This window comes from Malaclemys terrapin, chromosome 2, assembly GCF_027887155.1.
Source record: "Malaclemys terrapin pileata isolate rMalTer1 chromosome 2, rMalTer1.hap1, whole genome shotgun sequence".
NCBI classification, from domain to species: Eukaryota; Metazoa; Chordata; order Testudines; family Emydidae; genus Malaclemys; species Malaclemys terrapin.
This window is the reverse complement of record NC_071506.1, coordinates 9,122,794-9,138,577: the sequence shown is the minus strand read 5'-3', so window position 1 is coordinate 9,138,577 and position 15,784 is coordinate 9,122,794. Positions and strand designations below refer to the sequence as shown.

General features: G+C 55.1%; 1 protein-coding gene across 1 annotated transcript in view; it reads right to left on the bottom strand.

Moving 5' to 3' along the window:
* Nucleotides 1-15,784, bottom strand: part of LOC128833097 (serine/threonine-protein phosphatase 6 regulatory ankyrin repeat subunit B-like) — an 88,103-nt gene that overhangs the window by 12,682 nt on the left and 59,637 nt on the right. The window contains exons 19-22 of the mRNA XM_054021012.1: nucleotides 10,396-10,602; nucleotides 3,358-3,459; nucleotides 2,070-2,168; nucleotides 955-1,101 (exon numbers count right to left, since the gene is read on the bottom strand). Of these exons, the coding sequence (XP_053876987.1) occupies nucleotides 955-1,101; nucleotides 2,070-2,168; nucleotides 3,358-3,459; nucleotides 10,396-10,602 (555 nt within the window). The remainder of the gene's footprint in view (nucleotides 1-954; nucleotides 1,102-2,069; nucleotides 2,169-3,357; nucleotides 3,460-10,395; nucleotides 10,603-15,784) is intronic.

Sequence of the window (15,784 nt, the reverse complement as noted above, 5' to 3'; positions counted from 1 at the left end):
CGGTGGCTGGGACACTGCTGTGGGAGACCCAGGCACAACTCCTGCTGTGCCTGATTCAGAGCAGCGAATTTCATCCCAGTTAACACTGACTCAGACAGAGCCGGGTCTTGAATCTGGATCTCCCAAATTCCAGGCCCAGGATCTGGCCTCCAACCCAAAACCCTCCTGATGAAAATCGTGGAAACCAAAATGTTTTGGCTTCCCTGAAACAGCATCTTTCGGCAAGAACATTCCAACCAGATCTACCCGCCCCCCAGTTCTGGAACAAGTGGCGCCGTGGGACTGAGGGCTGCACCATCATGGCCTCTATGCCTCGCAAGTTCCACACACCGCCCATCCCTTTCAATCAGGGCCTTGGAGCAATTTGTCGTGCAGGCCTCCCATTTCTGGCCCTTTGAAAGGCCTCCCTGTGGAGCCAAATCCTAACCAAGGAGAGCGGAGATGGGAAGAGGCAAAGGCAGATTTCCCAGGGTGAATACAGGGTAAATCCTTCTCCCCGCTCCCTAGGCCCAAGGGAGAGAGGAACCAGGGCAGCTGTGTTCCACAGAGTGCAGTGACATGACGCAGGGAGTTGTGTGTGTGTGGGGGGTGGGGCGGTGGGGAGGGGGGACTGGGGTCCATCCAGGTACGGGGCCGCCCAGGAGTGTGTGTCGGGCGTAAGAAGGTTCACTGGCTAAAGCCACAGCAGAGAAGGGAGTAAGATTCCAGCGGACGTGGAAACTACTCCGGCAGTTCTGAGCAGCAGCAGGGAGGGGGACTCAGTCCGCAGCAGAGCACTCCCCTGCCAAGCCTGTCTACGGGGGAGAGGACTTGGGCCCACCACACAGTGAAATCAAATGGCCCAGTAACACGAGCCCCCATGTTATTTGGCTCCACGGAACTAGACAAGTGGGTTCGGGATGCCATGTGTCGGCTTGTCCCTTAATCTCTCCCCGGGGCTGGCTGCTGTCTTACCTCACTGCCTTGCTGCTTGACCTGCTGTCCTGCGGAGGTGAGCTTGGGAGGCTCGCTGCGCATGGCGGCCAATCCCCTGGCGAGCATGTCTCGGACGAAGTCCAGCTGGCCGTAATGAGCTGCCACATGAAGGGCAGTAAATCCTGTCTTGGAAGGGAAAGAAAAACACATCCACAGTTCAGGGAAAACAAACGAAATTTGCTCTTTTCAATGAACCAGAGCGCTCCCATTTAGCATCCGATCAAAGCGCAGTACATGCCTGACAGCTGGAAGGAAGAAGGTTAAAAGGGAGAGGTCACAGAAGACATGAGAATGACAGGAACGAAAACAAAGAAAGGGAGGAAAGAATGAGAGAGTTGGAAGAGGAGAAGGAGCTTTTGGGGATACACAACATTTCAGGAAGCAGCCTCTGCATTTGGCATCCACAGTTGACTCCGCAAGGCTCTGGGCAGCATCAGGAAAAGACGACCCCTGACAAAGCGATAGAAGGCGGGCCCTGGGTTAAGGGATGTGATTGGGCGCCAGGAGTGTGCGGTTCTAGTCCCTTCTCTGCCATTGGCCGAGGTTTCAAAAAGGACTAACAATTTTGGATCTCTCTATTAGCGGGTGCTCAGCTTGAGAGCCCGAAAACAAGCCTGATTTTGTGGAAGCGCTGAGCACCCACCCTCTGAAAATTAGGCCCCTGTAAAGCATTCAAAAATTGAGGCCCTCAAAATCACTAGTCACCTTTGGAAACCTCATCTCGCGCTCTCTGGGCCTCAGTTTCCCATCCGCACAACGGGGATGCTAATGCTTCCTTTCTCCCACCTTCTGTCTGCCTGGGCTCTTTGCAAGTGCGTTGGGGCAGGGACGGTCTCTCACTAGGTGTACACATAGTGTCCAGCCCAGTGGGGACTAACCATTACCAATAATGTGTGTCCCAGGCACTTCCCTGCTTTGCTGTGTGGCCCTCTCTCTGCTGGACACGCAACCAGGTCCTGACACTCACCTCTCACCCAGTTACAACAAACACCACCTGAGTTGGGTCCAAACAGCGGCTGTTTTCACAGCACAGCCACACCCACGCCATAGGCAGCAAGGCCCCTGCTGTGCAAAGCCAGCGGCCGCGCACTCACCTTGGTGCTGGTGATTCTCAAGGAGACGCTGCCCTTTAAGGCCTCCAGGACACTGATGTGCCCATGTTTGGCTGCCAGGTGAATTGCCGTCATTCCTTCCTAATAAGGAGCAGAGGAAAAGCATCAGAAGGCAAGGCCTGGTGCAAATCCCAGAGTGTTGTCACAGCAACGGAGGAAGTCTGGGTGAGGGACAGAGCCTTTGAAAGGCCTCCTGGGCTCTACTCGTATTCTTTGAGGTTCTGACACTCCCAGCACGGCCCAACTCCATGGTATGATGATATAATTCAGGGGTTCTCAAACTTCACGACCCCCTTCTCAGAACAAAAATTACTTCACAACCCCAGGAAGGGAGACCAAAGCCTGAGTCTGCCCAGGCCCCACCGCCCTGGGTGGGGAGGCCAAAGCCTGAGCCCCACCGCTCTGGGCAGGGGGGCAAAAGCTGAAGCTCCAGGGCTTCAGCCCCAGGCAGGGGGCCTGTAACCTGAGCCCCACCACTCAGGGCTGAAGCCCTCGGGTTTTGGCTTCGGCCCTGGGCAGTGGGACTGAGGCCTCAGCAAGTCTAAGCCAGCCCTGGTGACCCCATTCAAAGGGAGTCACGGCACAGTTTGAGAACCGCTGGTATAATTCAAGGTGTCACAGGCTGGCTGGGCATTCAGGACAATGGGCCACCGGATGGAGAGCTACCTTAGCCTGGAACTGTCCGAGGAGTCACGAAGAAAGAGGAGGCTGGTTCTTTATAAATGAAACATCACTGCCCTTCCGCTGAAAGGGGCAGAGAAATTTAACCCTTCATCCCTGAATTAAACAACTCACCACGCTACAATCACTGCATGGCACCATCCTGGGACTAGTCTACAAGAGACACACTAGGGGTATGGGGGGAGATGGAAAGAACAAGAATAGAGATGCTTTTACTTTAGCATCTCAGCAAAACGTTAGTACTTCCCCAAAGGGCCCCCTGCGCCCCATTCACAGAGGTGCACATCAAGGAGAGACACAAGGATGTGAATGTAAAGTTTGTGGATGCACCTTTCCCTGCCAAAGAGAGATTCTCCTTCTGAGCATGCACCCTGAAATGAAGGAGGGGCATTTGCACTCATGGGCAAGCGGGTGTTACCAGTCCCCTCTGTGCTGATTACGGAGGATGAGTTGTTACAGCCCCCAGCAGCTCATGCTTTTGACTCTAGAGGGCCAAAGCTGTCAGCCAAAGAGGGCAGCCATCACCCATTGCGTTCACACCATCTGCATTTTGAACTGGGAACTGCCCAGCAGAGCCCTTGGTACATACGCCGTCCTCATCCGCTGCCGAGGCTCCCGTCTGCAGCAAGACCTTCACCACCTCGCCGTGTCCACCAGCAGCTGCCAGGTGCAGGGGCGTGGAGTTGTTTGTCTGCAACACAAAGACAGACCGGTTGGGTAACTAACCATGTGCAAGTATCAGGGGGTAGCCGTGTTAGTCTGTATCCACAAAAACAATAAGGAATCCGGTGGCACCTTAAAGACTAACAGATTTATTTGGGCATAAAAAACCCAACTGTCTGAGCTTCAGAGCAAGCTGGCGGTGGGTAGGGATTTTATCGGGACTGTCCCGATATTTGCTTATTTGTCCCACGTCCTGACCTACCTTCGGTCGGGACGCGAATTGTCCCGATATTTTGCCTCCGCCCACAGGTGGAGTGGAGCCCGGAGAGGGGGCGCGCCCCTCCCCGCCCTTACTCCGCCCCATCCTTCCCCCATTGGATCCCTCCCCAAATCCCCGCCCTGGCCCCACGGCCCCAGTCCCACCCCCTCACTGCCCCATTGGATCCCTTCCCAAACCCCCACCCTGGCCCCCCTTCTTCCCCAAGCACACCGCATTCCTCCTCCTCCCCCCTCCCTCCCAGGCTTGCGCTGATCAGCTGTATGGCGGCGCAAGTGCTGGAGGCAGGGGGGAGGTGGAGATGGAGTGGAGGCAAGCTGGTGGGGGGGCGGGGCAGGGTGTGGAGCTCCGGCGGCCATTTTTTTTTTTTTTCCGTTAGAGGGAGGGGGGAGGTGGAGATGGAGCGGAGGCATGCTGGTACGGGGGGGGGGAGGGGAAGGGGGCAGGGCGTGGAGCTCCGGCGGCCATTTTTTTCTTTTTTTTTTTGCTCCACCCCCCCCACGTCCCGATATTTCACCTGTGTGATCTGGTCACCCTAGTGGTGGGGCTCACCTCACAAGGATCACAGCATATAAGATTGAGAGGCAAGGGCCAAGGGAGGTACCAGAGCTCCCTGCATATAACAACACAACGACACAGAGCATCAGGACGACGTGGGACTCTCTCACAGCCTTCTCCTCCAAATGCCTCAATCCTGGGTCTTCTCAGTGCTAATTTGCCCTAAGGATGCAACCTACGATTCTTCATGCAGGCCACAAAGAAAGTGTAGAGGGGCAAACAGCTGCGTTTAAATTGAGGGGGGAGGGGGGTTCTTAGGAACTGTGACTGAAATCTCAGCACTCTTCTGTTTCGCCTGACAAACAGGGCTCAAAGAGACCTGCCAGCGACCTCACTGCAAAGGACACATTGCAAATACCCTCCCATGCAAGCAAAGCCCTACCTACCTTAGCTACATAGTAAATCAGAGGTGGGCAAACTACGGCCCGCAGGCCACATCTGGCCCGTGGGACCCTCCTGCCTGGCTCCTGAGCTACCCCCGGCCCCTCCCCTGCAGCCTCAGTTCGCCTTGGCGCAATGCTCTGGGCGGTGGGGCTGCGAACTCCTGGGGCAGCACAGCTACAGAGCCGTGGCCTGACCCGGTGCTCTGTATTGCATGGTGGCATGGCTGGCTCCAGCTGGGTGGCGCGGCTGCCTGTCCTGGTGCTCTGGGCGGCGCGGCTGTAGCACCGCCAGTCACTGGTGCTCCAGGCAATGCAGTAAGGGGGCAAGAAGCGGGGGGGGGGAGGGGTTGGATGAAGGGCGGGGAAGTTCAGGGTGGTGGTCAGGGGGCGGGAGTGTGGACAGGGGTCAGGGCAGTCAGAGGGTGGGAAAGATTCTTCCTGTCAAAGGTAGGAGCCCGGGCAGAGACAGATGCATCATGGAGGTGAATGCCTGGCTGCGAAGATGGTGTCGCCAGGAGGGCTTTGGCTTCCTCGACCACGGGATGCTATTCGAGGAAGGACTGCTAGGCAGAGATGGTGTTCACCTTTTGAGCCGGGAAAGACCCTATTTGGACACAGACTGGCTAACCTAGTGAGGAGGGCTTTAAACTAGGTTCGATGGGGACAGGTGAGCAAAGCCCACAGGTAAGTGGGGAATATGGAGACCTGGGAGATGGGTTGGAAATGAGAGGGAGTGTGGACTATATTGGCAGAGAGAAAGGAGGGTCAGGACAAAACTGGGAGGCAAGATCAAACCAGTATCTTAGATGCCTATATACAAATGTGAGAAGTATGGGTAATAAGCAGGAAGAACTGGAAGTGCTAATAAATAAATACAACTATGTCATTATTGGCATCACTAAAACTTGGTGGGATAATACACATGATTGGAATGTTGGTGTGGATGGGTACAGCTTGCTCAGGAAGGATAGACAGGGGAAAAAGGGAGGAGGTGTTGCCTTATATATTAAAAATGTACACACTTGGACTGAGGTGGAGATGGACATAGGAGACGGAAGTGTTGAGAGTCTCTGGGTTAGGCTAGAGGGGGTAAAAAACAAGGGTGATGTCATGCTAGGAGTCTACTACAGGCCACCTAACTAGGTAGAAGAGGTGGATGAGGCTTTTTTTAAACAACTAAAAAAATCATCCAAAGCCCAAGATTTGGTGGTGATCGGGGACTTCAACTATCCAAATATACGTTGGGAAAATAATACAGCGGGGCACAGACTATCCAACAAATTCTTGGACTGCATTGCAGACAACTTTTTATTTCAGAAGGTTGAAAAAGCTACTAGGGGGGAAGCTGTTCTAGACTTGATTTTAACAAATAGGGAGGAACTCGTTGAGAATTTGAAAGTAGAAGGCAGCCTGGGTGAAAGTGATCATGAAAGCATAGAGTTTGCAATTCTAAGGAAGGGTAGAAGGGAGAACAGCAAAATAGAGACAATGGATTTCAGGAAGGCGGATTTTGGTAAGCTCAGAGAGCTGATAGGTAAGGTCCCATGGGAATCAAGACTGAGGGGAAAAACAACTGAGGAGAGTTGGCAGTTTTTCAAAGGGACACTATTAAGGGCCCAAAAGCAAGCTATTCCGCTGGTTAGGAAAGATAGAAAATGTGGCAAAAGACCACGTTGGCTTAACCATGAGATCTTGCATGATTTAAAAAATAAAAAGGAGTCGTATAAAAAATGGAAACTAGGACAGATTACAAAGGATGAATATAGGCAAACAACACAGGAATGCAGGGGCAAGATTAGAAAGGCAAAGGCATAAAATGAGCTCAAACTAGCTACGGGAATAAAGGGAAATAAGAAGACTTTTTATCAATACATTAGAAGAAGAGGAAGACCAAAGACAGGGTAGGCCCACTGCTCAGTGAAGAGGGAGAAACAGTAACAGGAAACCTGGAAATGGCAGAGATGCTTAATGACTTCTTTGTTTCGGTCTTCACCGAGAAGTCTCAAGGAATGCCTAACATAGTGAATGCTAATGGGAAGGGGGTAAGTTTAGCAGATAAAATAAAAAAAGAACAAGTTAAAAATCACTTAGAAAAGTTAGATGCCTGCAAGTCACTAGGGCCTGATGAAATGCATCCTAGAATACTCAAAGAGCTAATAGAGGAGGTATCTGAGCCTCTAGCTATTATCTTTGGAAAATCGTGGGAGACGGGAGAGATTCCAGAAGACTGGAAAAGGGCAAATATAGTGCCCATCTATAAAAAGGGAAATAAAAACAACTCAGGAAACTACAGACCAGTTAGTTTAACTTCTGTGTCAGGGAAGATAATGGAGCAAGTAATTAAGGAAATCATCTGCAAACACTTGGAAGGTGGTAAGGTGATAGGGAATCGTCAGCATGGATTTATAAAGAACAAATCGTGTCAAACCAATCTGATAGCTTTCTTTGATAGGATAACGAGTCTTGTGGATAAGGGAGAAGCTGTGGATGTGGTATACCTAGACTTTAGTAAGGCATTTGATACGGTCTTGCATGATATTCTTATCGATAAACTAGGCAAATACAATTTAGATGGGGCAACTATAAGGTGGGTGCATAACTGGCTGGATAACTGTACTCAGAGAGTTGTTATTAATGGTTCCCAATCCTGCTGGAAAGGCATAACAAGTGGGGTTCCACAGGGGTTTGTTTTGGGACCGGCTTTGTTCAATATCTTCATTAACGACTTAGATATTGGCATAGAAAGTACGCTTATTAGGTTTGCATATGATACCAAACTGGGAGGGATTGCAACTGCTCTGGAGGACAGGGTCATAATTCAAAATGATCTGGACAAATTGGAGAAATGGTCTGAGGTAAACAGGATGAAGTTTAACAAAGACAAATGCAAAGTGCTCCACTTAGGAAGGAAAAATCAGTTTCACACATACAGAATGGGAAGAGACTGTCTAGGAAGGAGTACGGCAGAAAGGGATCTAGGGGTTGTAGTGAACCACAAGCTAAATATGAGTCAACAGTGTGATGCTGTTGCAAAAAAAGCAAACGTGATTCTGGGATGTATTAACAGGTGTGTTGTGAGCAAGACACGAGAAGTCATTCTTCCGCTGTACTCTGTGCTGGTTAGGCCTCAGCTGGAGTATTGTGTCCAGTTCTGGGCACCACATTTCAAGAAAGATGTGGAGAAATTGGAGAGGGTCCAGAGAAGAGCGACAAGAATGATTAAAGGTCTTGAGAACATGACCTATGAAGGAAGGCTGAAAGAATTGGGTTTGTTTAGTTTGGAAAAGAGAAGACTGAGAGGGGACATGATAGCAGTTTTCAGGTATCTAAAAAGGTGTCATAAAGAGGAGGGAGAAAGCTTGTTCACCTTAGCCTCTAAGGATAGAACAAGAAGCAATGGGCTTAAACTGCAGCAAGGGAGGTTTAGGTTGGACATTAGGAAAAAGTTCCTAACGGTCAGGGTGGTTAAACACTGGAATAAATTGCCTAGGGAGGTTGTGGAATCTCCATCTCTGGAGATATTTAAGAGTAGGTTAGCTAAATGTCTATCAGGGATGGTCTAGACAGTACTTGGTCCCGCCATGCGGGCAGGGGACTGGACTTGATGACCTCTCGAGGTCCCTTCCAGTCCTAGAATCTATGAAACAGGGGTGTTGAATGGGGGCAGTCAGGAAGGGGGGGGTTGGATGGGGCAGCGGGGGGAAGTCAGGGGCAGGGATTCGGGGGGCAGTCAGGGGACAGGAAGGGGTGGTTGGATGGGGGGGGATTCCTGGGGGGACTGTCAGGAATGAGAGGAGGGGTTGGATGAGGCAGCGGGAGGCAGTCGGGGCAGGGGTTCTGGGGGCAGTCAGGGCACAGGGGGGTTGGATGGGGCAGGAGGCCTGGGGAGCCGTCAGGGGGCGAGAATCAGGAGGGGTCGGATGGGGGCAGGGGTGGGCCATGCCTGGCTGTTTGGGGAGGCACAGCCTCCCCTAACCGGCCCGCCATACAATTTCCGAAACCCGATGCGGCCCTCAGGCCAAAAAGTTTGCCCATCCTTGTACTAAATAAATAAAAGGGGGCGGATGCAACTGATGCATTACTGAAAACCAGCTGACCGTTGTCGCAATGCCAGCAGACAGGGGAAGGGGAAAACACGCTTACTAAAACCTGCAGGCACATTCCCTTTAGAATCTTGTCTAGGCCCCCGTGTCTCCGGGAGGCTGGCAGGAAGACAGAGAGGTTCCCCTATTTATGCTCATTGGGATGCTGGATCTGAACTTCCCAGCTGGTTCCTATCTCCATAATGGGCCAAACCAACAAGCCAGGCCCCAACGCTCACGAAGTTTGGGGAAGGTTAGATTCAGATCCCAAATGTATGGCTCAGGTCCATGTTATCAAAGCAAAGTGATGAAGTATCACGTTATGTGCAGTGACTGGGATTATTCGCTTCCTTCGTGTCTGTCTCTTTGCACCCACCCTGGGGGAGAGCTGATTCCAGAGGGTGCGTCAGCTGTCCCGCCTTTCCTGCGGCGGATACAAGCTCTCCGCGTTTCTGAGGCAGCCACGGTTAGTAAGATAATAGTGTTCCGTGGCTGCCATCTCATATTTTGTCATGACTATTACTGGGATGCTCGCTGTCCGTGGAGCGAAGACTCCGATAGCGTGGCCATGCAGCGTAAAGCTACGATTTAGTCACGGAGGTCACGGATTCCGTCACTTTGCCAGACCTCCGTGACTTCTAGGGCTTCAGGAGGAGGAAGAGGAGGCGGGACTGTGCGTCCCTGCCCTGCAACTGGGGCTGGCTGGAACCAGGACCCTGCAGCCCCAGCCCCAGGGCTTCTGCCAGGGGGCTGTAGCCGGGCCCGTGCACTCCAGCCCCACGGCATTGTGGGCTTGGAGGAGGCTGACCCGGGGCCGCACGCCCCAGCCCTACGGCATCCCGGGCTCGCCAGAGGCTGCAGCCGGGGCCGCGTGTCCCAGGCTCGGGGCAGGGGCTACAGGCGGAGCTGTGTGCCCAGCCCCGCGGCTTTCACCAGGGGCTGCAGCTGGGGTCGTACACCCCTGCCTGGTGGCTGCACCAGGGGCTGTGTGCCCCCCTCGCAGCTTCCCAGGGCCATGTGCCTCCCCTATGCTGCGGCCGGGGCTTGGCGGGGGCTGCAGCCGGGGCTGTGCACCCCTGTCCCACAGCTGTGGCCAGCTTCAGAAAGGGGGCTGCGAGCCCCCCGTGGCTGCACCCCCCTGCTGTGGCCACTGGAGCTGGGGCTGTTTCCCCCACCATGGCGGGGCGCTCGACCTGTCGGCCCCCCCCTCCATGGGACTCCATTCCTCCCCCATATAGCCCCGTCCCCCCAGTTATTTTTAGTAAAGTAACGGACAGGTCACAGGCTCTGTTAATTTTTGTTTATCACCCGTGACCAGTTCGTGACTTTTACTAAAAATAACCGTGATAAAATCTTAGCCTTAAGCATGCGTAATGGAGGCACTGAGAATGGTGTGGATCTCTGGATCCTAGCTGGGCACGGCTTGAGCTCTCATACACACGGGAGAGAGGAGGTGCAATACAGGTCCAGCACCAGCTTCAGAATCACCCCATAGACTGTCCATGGCTAGTTCTCCCTTTACCCCTCTCACTCCTGCATTAACATTCTTCCTAATCCCTCTGGGATAGCAGAACAGGCACAGATCTAGACTCTCGGGTCAGCTCTGTGTGACACTGCCCAGCTGGACTGGCCCATAGCAAGGGGACACCGCCACAGGGACTCACCTTGTTGCGTGCTGTGGTCGCCCCCACCTTGTTGAACTTCAGCAGCTCCTTGATCACAGCGACGCTGCCTTTGGAGGCAGCTATGTGGGCACAGGTTGAACCTTCCACGTTGGCAGAGGTCACCAGTTCCGGCTTGTGCTTCAGAAAGAACTGAACCACCTCCGAATGGTCATTCTCAGCGGCCAGGTGCAACGGCGTCTGTCCATGCTGAGGGGAAAACAGAGCCAGGCACCGTGAGACCCCAGCGTGTCAGTGAACCGCGTCAGGGCTTGGTTGTGTCTCGGTTCCTCTGGGGTGCGCCTGGTCAGAGGTTAGAGGCCAGGGCGAAAGGGGGGTCATTTTTCAAACTCACAAGTTCAGACCTGAAGGGCAAACATTTCCCAAAATTAAAGGCTTCTCTCAGAAAGACTGGAAGTTCAACCCTCGGCCACCTGGACTGTACCTAAAGGGTCACGTTCGGGGGTAGATCTGCCTTTTTTTGGTCAGGCAGCTGGAGACTGAAAACAAAATCAATCACACAGCTGTGAGGGTTGAATGGAAACGCATTTTAACCTGCCAAGGCCGTTGTTCAAGATCCCATGTACCTGCTGCATCATCTGATGGCAGCATTCATTCAGCGGCCAAAGCAGGGCTGGGGCTGTGGGGCACAAAGTCCCTTCTCTGCTTTAGGCATTAGCAAAATCAAAAACAGGAGGGGAATTTTACCTGTGTTCTCTGGCTCCTGACACTGTTCCCTACGGTACCTGTGAACCTGCAGCCAGGGCCGGATTAAACTTTTGAGGGCCCCCATGGGGCAATGGGGGAGTTGGTCCCCAGAGTGAGGGACCACCCGGGGGCTATGGGGCATGGTGTGGCAGGATTGGCCCTGCTCCGCCCAGCGCGAGGGGACTGTTTACAAACCAGCAGCCACCAGAGGCACGCTGGTCCACCCAGCCCTGCGCCGCCAGTGTGCCCCTTTCCCTCAGGGGCGGGCCCATGCCGCAGCACATCATCCCCTTGTACAATGCCCCCCCTTTATGCCCAGTGCCCTCATGCCCAGTGACCTCCCCTACACATCCCTATGCCCAGTGCCCTCATGCCCAGTGATCTCCCCTGCACATCCCTATGCCCAGCGCCCCCCTGGACCCACTATGCCCAGCGCACCCCCGCCCAGAGACCCCCCCTACTCACCTCCCACCACAACTACACAGCTCCCTGCACACCACACTGCCCACCCAGCGCTCCCCCCACCCTCCTCACAGTCCCACCATAACAGTTGCACACCACTCCATATTCCTGAGGGAATTGTGCATCAAAATTTTTAAATTTCTGTGCACAGTATTTTAAAATTCTGCAAGTTTTAATTGTCAAGAAATAAACGTGGAAGCTCCAGCATGACAGTGGGGAGCATCAGCCACTGGCTGCATGGAGGTGGGAGATCACCCTGCAGCCTCCCCGTACCCCGCACAACCCCAGAACAGGGGCTCGGCAGTGAGGCTGCACCCGACCCTGACACAGCGTAAGGGCCAGGCCTGCCCCAGAAACACCCTGGGGCCCTGCCCCTCTGCGCTAGGCGCCCCAGGTGTGGACAGGCAGGCTCAGCCCGGCAGCAGGATCTAAATGCAGAGGGGCTAAGTGTGGGGGGATCCAGGTGGGGGTAAGAGGGTTCTGTGTGGGGCAATCTGGGTGCAGGCAGCTCAGTGGGGGATCTGGATGCACAGGGGCTCATTGGGGGGTTCCAGGTGCAGGGGGAATGGGACTCTGCAGGGGGGTCCAGGTGAAGGTGGTTGGGGTTCAGCAGGGGGTGTCTGGGTGTGGAGAGCTCAATGGGGGAGGGGGTCCGGGTGTAAGGGGGGGCTCATTGGGGTGGGTGTCCAAGTGCATCTGGTTGGGGCTCAGTGGGGTGGGAGTCTGGGAGGGTCATCGGAGAGGTGGGGCTGGTCAGGGTGGGGGTTTGATGGGCCTGCTTAACAGGGGAGCGCCAGCTGCTGCCACGGGGATGCCGTGTGTCGGGCTCCCGTGTCTTCCCTGCCCCCGCTTTTCCTATCCCTTTCTCTTCCCCATTCTGTGCCCTTTCCCCACTGCCCCATCCCCTTCCCATCCCACTTCACTGCCTCTTTCCCCCAGCACGTCCCCTGCCCTGCCCTACCACAGGACGGCTCCCAGCACACAGAAGGGGAGCACGACCAGCACTAGGCCGCAGAAGGTGGCATCCAGCTGCAAAGTCAGTGGAGCTGAGTGGCACCCTCTTTTTTCAGCGGGGCAGCTCTGCCCTCGCAGAAATGGGGGGGCAGTGATATGTGACCCCCATGTGTCCCCCCCACCCCAACTCTGTTAGGGGCAATGCCCCCCAAACTACGCCCATGGGCATTCCTAGTCACACCCCCCCACCCCGCACTTCCCTCTGCTTCTCCCTCTCTTTCTGCAGCAGAGGGACCTGCTTTCATTCCCCCAAGAGTACCCCCCCACACAGACACCCCAGAGACCCATTCCCCCACACCCTGCCCCCCCAGTCACACTCACCCAGCTGCTGGGAGCTGACCCTGTCTGCTGGGCTGAGCTGGCTGGTAGGGGATCTCTCAGAAGCTGGGTGACCAGGTGTCCGGTTTTGGACTGGAACACCGGTTGAAAAGGGACCCTGGCGGTTCTGGTCCGCACCGCCAACTGGGCCATTAACAGTCCAGTCGGCGGTGCTGCGGGGCTAAGGCAGGCTAGTCCCTACCTGTCCTGGCTCCATGCTGCGCCCCGGAAACGGCCAGCAGGTCCAGCCCCTAGGCGGGGGGGCCCCAGAGCTCCGTGCATTGCCCCTGTCCCAAGCACTGGCTCTGCACTTCCATTGGCCAGGAACCCTGGCCAATGGGAGCTGCGGGGGCAGTGCCTGCGGGCGAGAGCAGCGCACCGAAAATCCTGCCCCCCGGCCTAGGAGCCGGACCTGCTGGCTGCTCTGGGGTGCAGCGTGGAGCCAGGACAGGTAGGAAGTTTGCCTTAGCCCTGCTGCAATGCTAATCGGGACCCACCGGAGATAAGCCCATGCCCCAACCCTGAGCCCCACCCCCCCCGCCCCAGCCCTGAGCCTCCCCCCCAACCTGGAGCCCCCTTCTGCACCCCAAGCCCCTCATCCCCGGCCCCACCCCAGAGCCCACACCCCCAGATGGAGCCCTTACCCTCCTGCCCCTCAACCCCCTGCCCAAGCCCAGAGCTCCCTCCCACACCCTGAACCCCAGCCTGGAGCCCCCTCCTGCACCCCAAACCCCTCATCCCCAGGCCCACCCCAGAGCCCTCACCCCTCCACACCCCAACTCCCTGCCTCAACCCGCAGCCCCCGCCCGCACCCCTCACCACTAATTTCTGGCCCCACCCCGGAGCCCAGCACCCGCCCAGTTAGAGCCCTCACCCCCCGGCACTGTTCCCCACCACCACTTGGCTGAGACACGCAGAGTGGGGAGGGGAGGCGGGGCCACCGTCTGGACCCTGCTGAGTGTGGGCTCAGTGCTATGGCGCCACGGTAAACCCGGTACCGCCTGCAGCATAGAACTACGGTACAATAGAAGTTGCCTGGACTGACTCCCCTGTGAGCCGTTGCTAGCCAACAGCAGGACTTGCTGGTGCAGATGGACTAGGGGCAGGGGTTTAGCAAGCAGCTAAACCACCGGCTGCTCAGCTGAGAAGTACAGGGGCGAGGGACATCGGTGGCCGTGTGTGTGCATGCAAGGCGGAGAAGGAAGCCTGCACTGCCACGGGTATCACACAGGCCGTGGCAGCGCCTGTGTGAGTTTCTGCAATCAGTGCGTCTTCACTAAACAGACTGCAGGCTACGCGTCAGCCGTTGCTATTTACCAAGCGGGCCGGTGGCTAACAGAGTGCTAATGTGCCTTGCCACGGCGTCTATTCCCAACCTTGCATGGAATCTTACCTGACATTACTGGAGACGGGCCGGGTTCTGCATAGCCCAGAACATTGGGTGAGTTTAGAGCTAGATTTTAATGGTAAGAACTGGGTCTGCCCGTGCTTAAAGAGGTCTGAAGAAAGTGTGTGTGCGCGGGGGTCTGTCGTGATCTGGGAGCAGCAACTTTGGTAAAACAGTGCCTAATGTGCACCCCTCGGTGTTCCAGGTCGACTTAAATATATACTGATTGCTGGTTCTGTGACTCCTTGTGATCTCCCCTCCCCCTGACTTTAAGCACGGGGGTGGCTGCTTCTTTAAAATGGGATGTCTGCCTCCTCCGACTTCGTGTCAACACACAGGGACGTGGCACAGCACGGCAATATTATGGTGCACAGTGGTGCTGTGCTGAGTGGACTGAGGGGTTTCCTCTGGTTGCAAATGCTGGGGCTAGGATATTGGTTGTGTAAGCACTCATAAGGGCATGTCAGGGTTTGATGCATCTACGCCCTGTCCCTTTAAGGACCAAAGGTCAGCTGAGGAGGTCAAAGGGGCCCGCCTAGATGACAGCAGCAGAATTTTTGGTGTGCTCCAGAAGGACTCAGCCGCACTGGGGATTCTTCGAACTGTGCGTGTTTGTTTTTGGATACTAAATTTAATAAAACTCCAGTTTTAAAATGGTCCCGGATCTGGGAGGGTAACAGCTGCAGGCTGTTTTTATGGGAGGCAGAAAGCCAAGGGAAGCAGCTGTGAGTGGGGCCCTGAGAGGAAGCAGAAGTAGAGTTTCTTGGGCACAGAGCTTGCTGGAAAGGCAGACGGGGGATTTCAGAGCAAGGAAACTGCCTGCTGTTTGTTTCCCTGAATGCAGTGGAAACAGGACCTTGGTGGACATTCCATGTACCTGAACCGGATTATTTCTGCTTCACAGTGGGGGCCTTCGGGAGCTCAGCAATAGCGGCGGATCAGCCGTTACCATTCCTATATGATTAGCGCTGACTGACCTTTTTGCTGAGGGGCTCTGCAGAGGCTTCAAGGACTAAGTGGGCCACGGAGAGCAATGTAACCTCTCCCCAGGGGAGGAAGTTCCTCCAGGTTACACTCAAGGCACAGCGGTATGGGGCAGTGTGCATGCTGGCTAACCCTGCTGTACCAGTCCTGCGTCAATACGCAGGAGTTGAGTCTCCAGGGCTCTCCAGCCAGCCTCTTTTGGTCACATTCTCCAAATTCTGGCCAGAATTCCTCCAGCAGGAGAGGGAGGTCTCAGCTGGCGGAACCAGCTCCACTGCAGTATCACCCGCCTCCCCCAGCAAACAGCGTATACTGAAGGACAAAGTGGGCATGTCAGGTGAGGGCAGGGCAGAGCACTAGGCCACTCCCCCATCCTCAGCTAGGAGATGATCCTTTATGTCATTGGTGTAAGCCAGTGCAGCCCCTAGTCTGCTCTAACTCATGCCAGCGCAGGCACAGACCAGGCCATTGAATCAGAGAACTGGAATCAGCTCCCACATAATCCCCCAATTTCCCTAC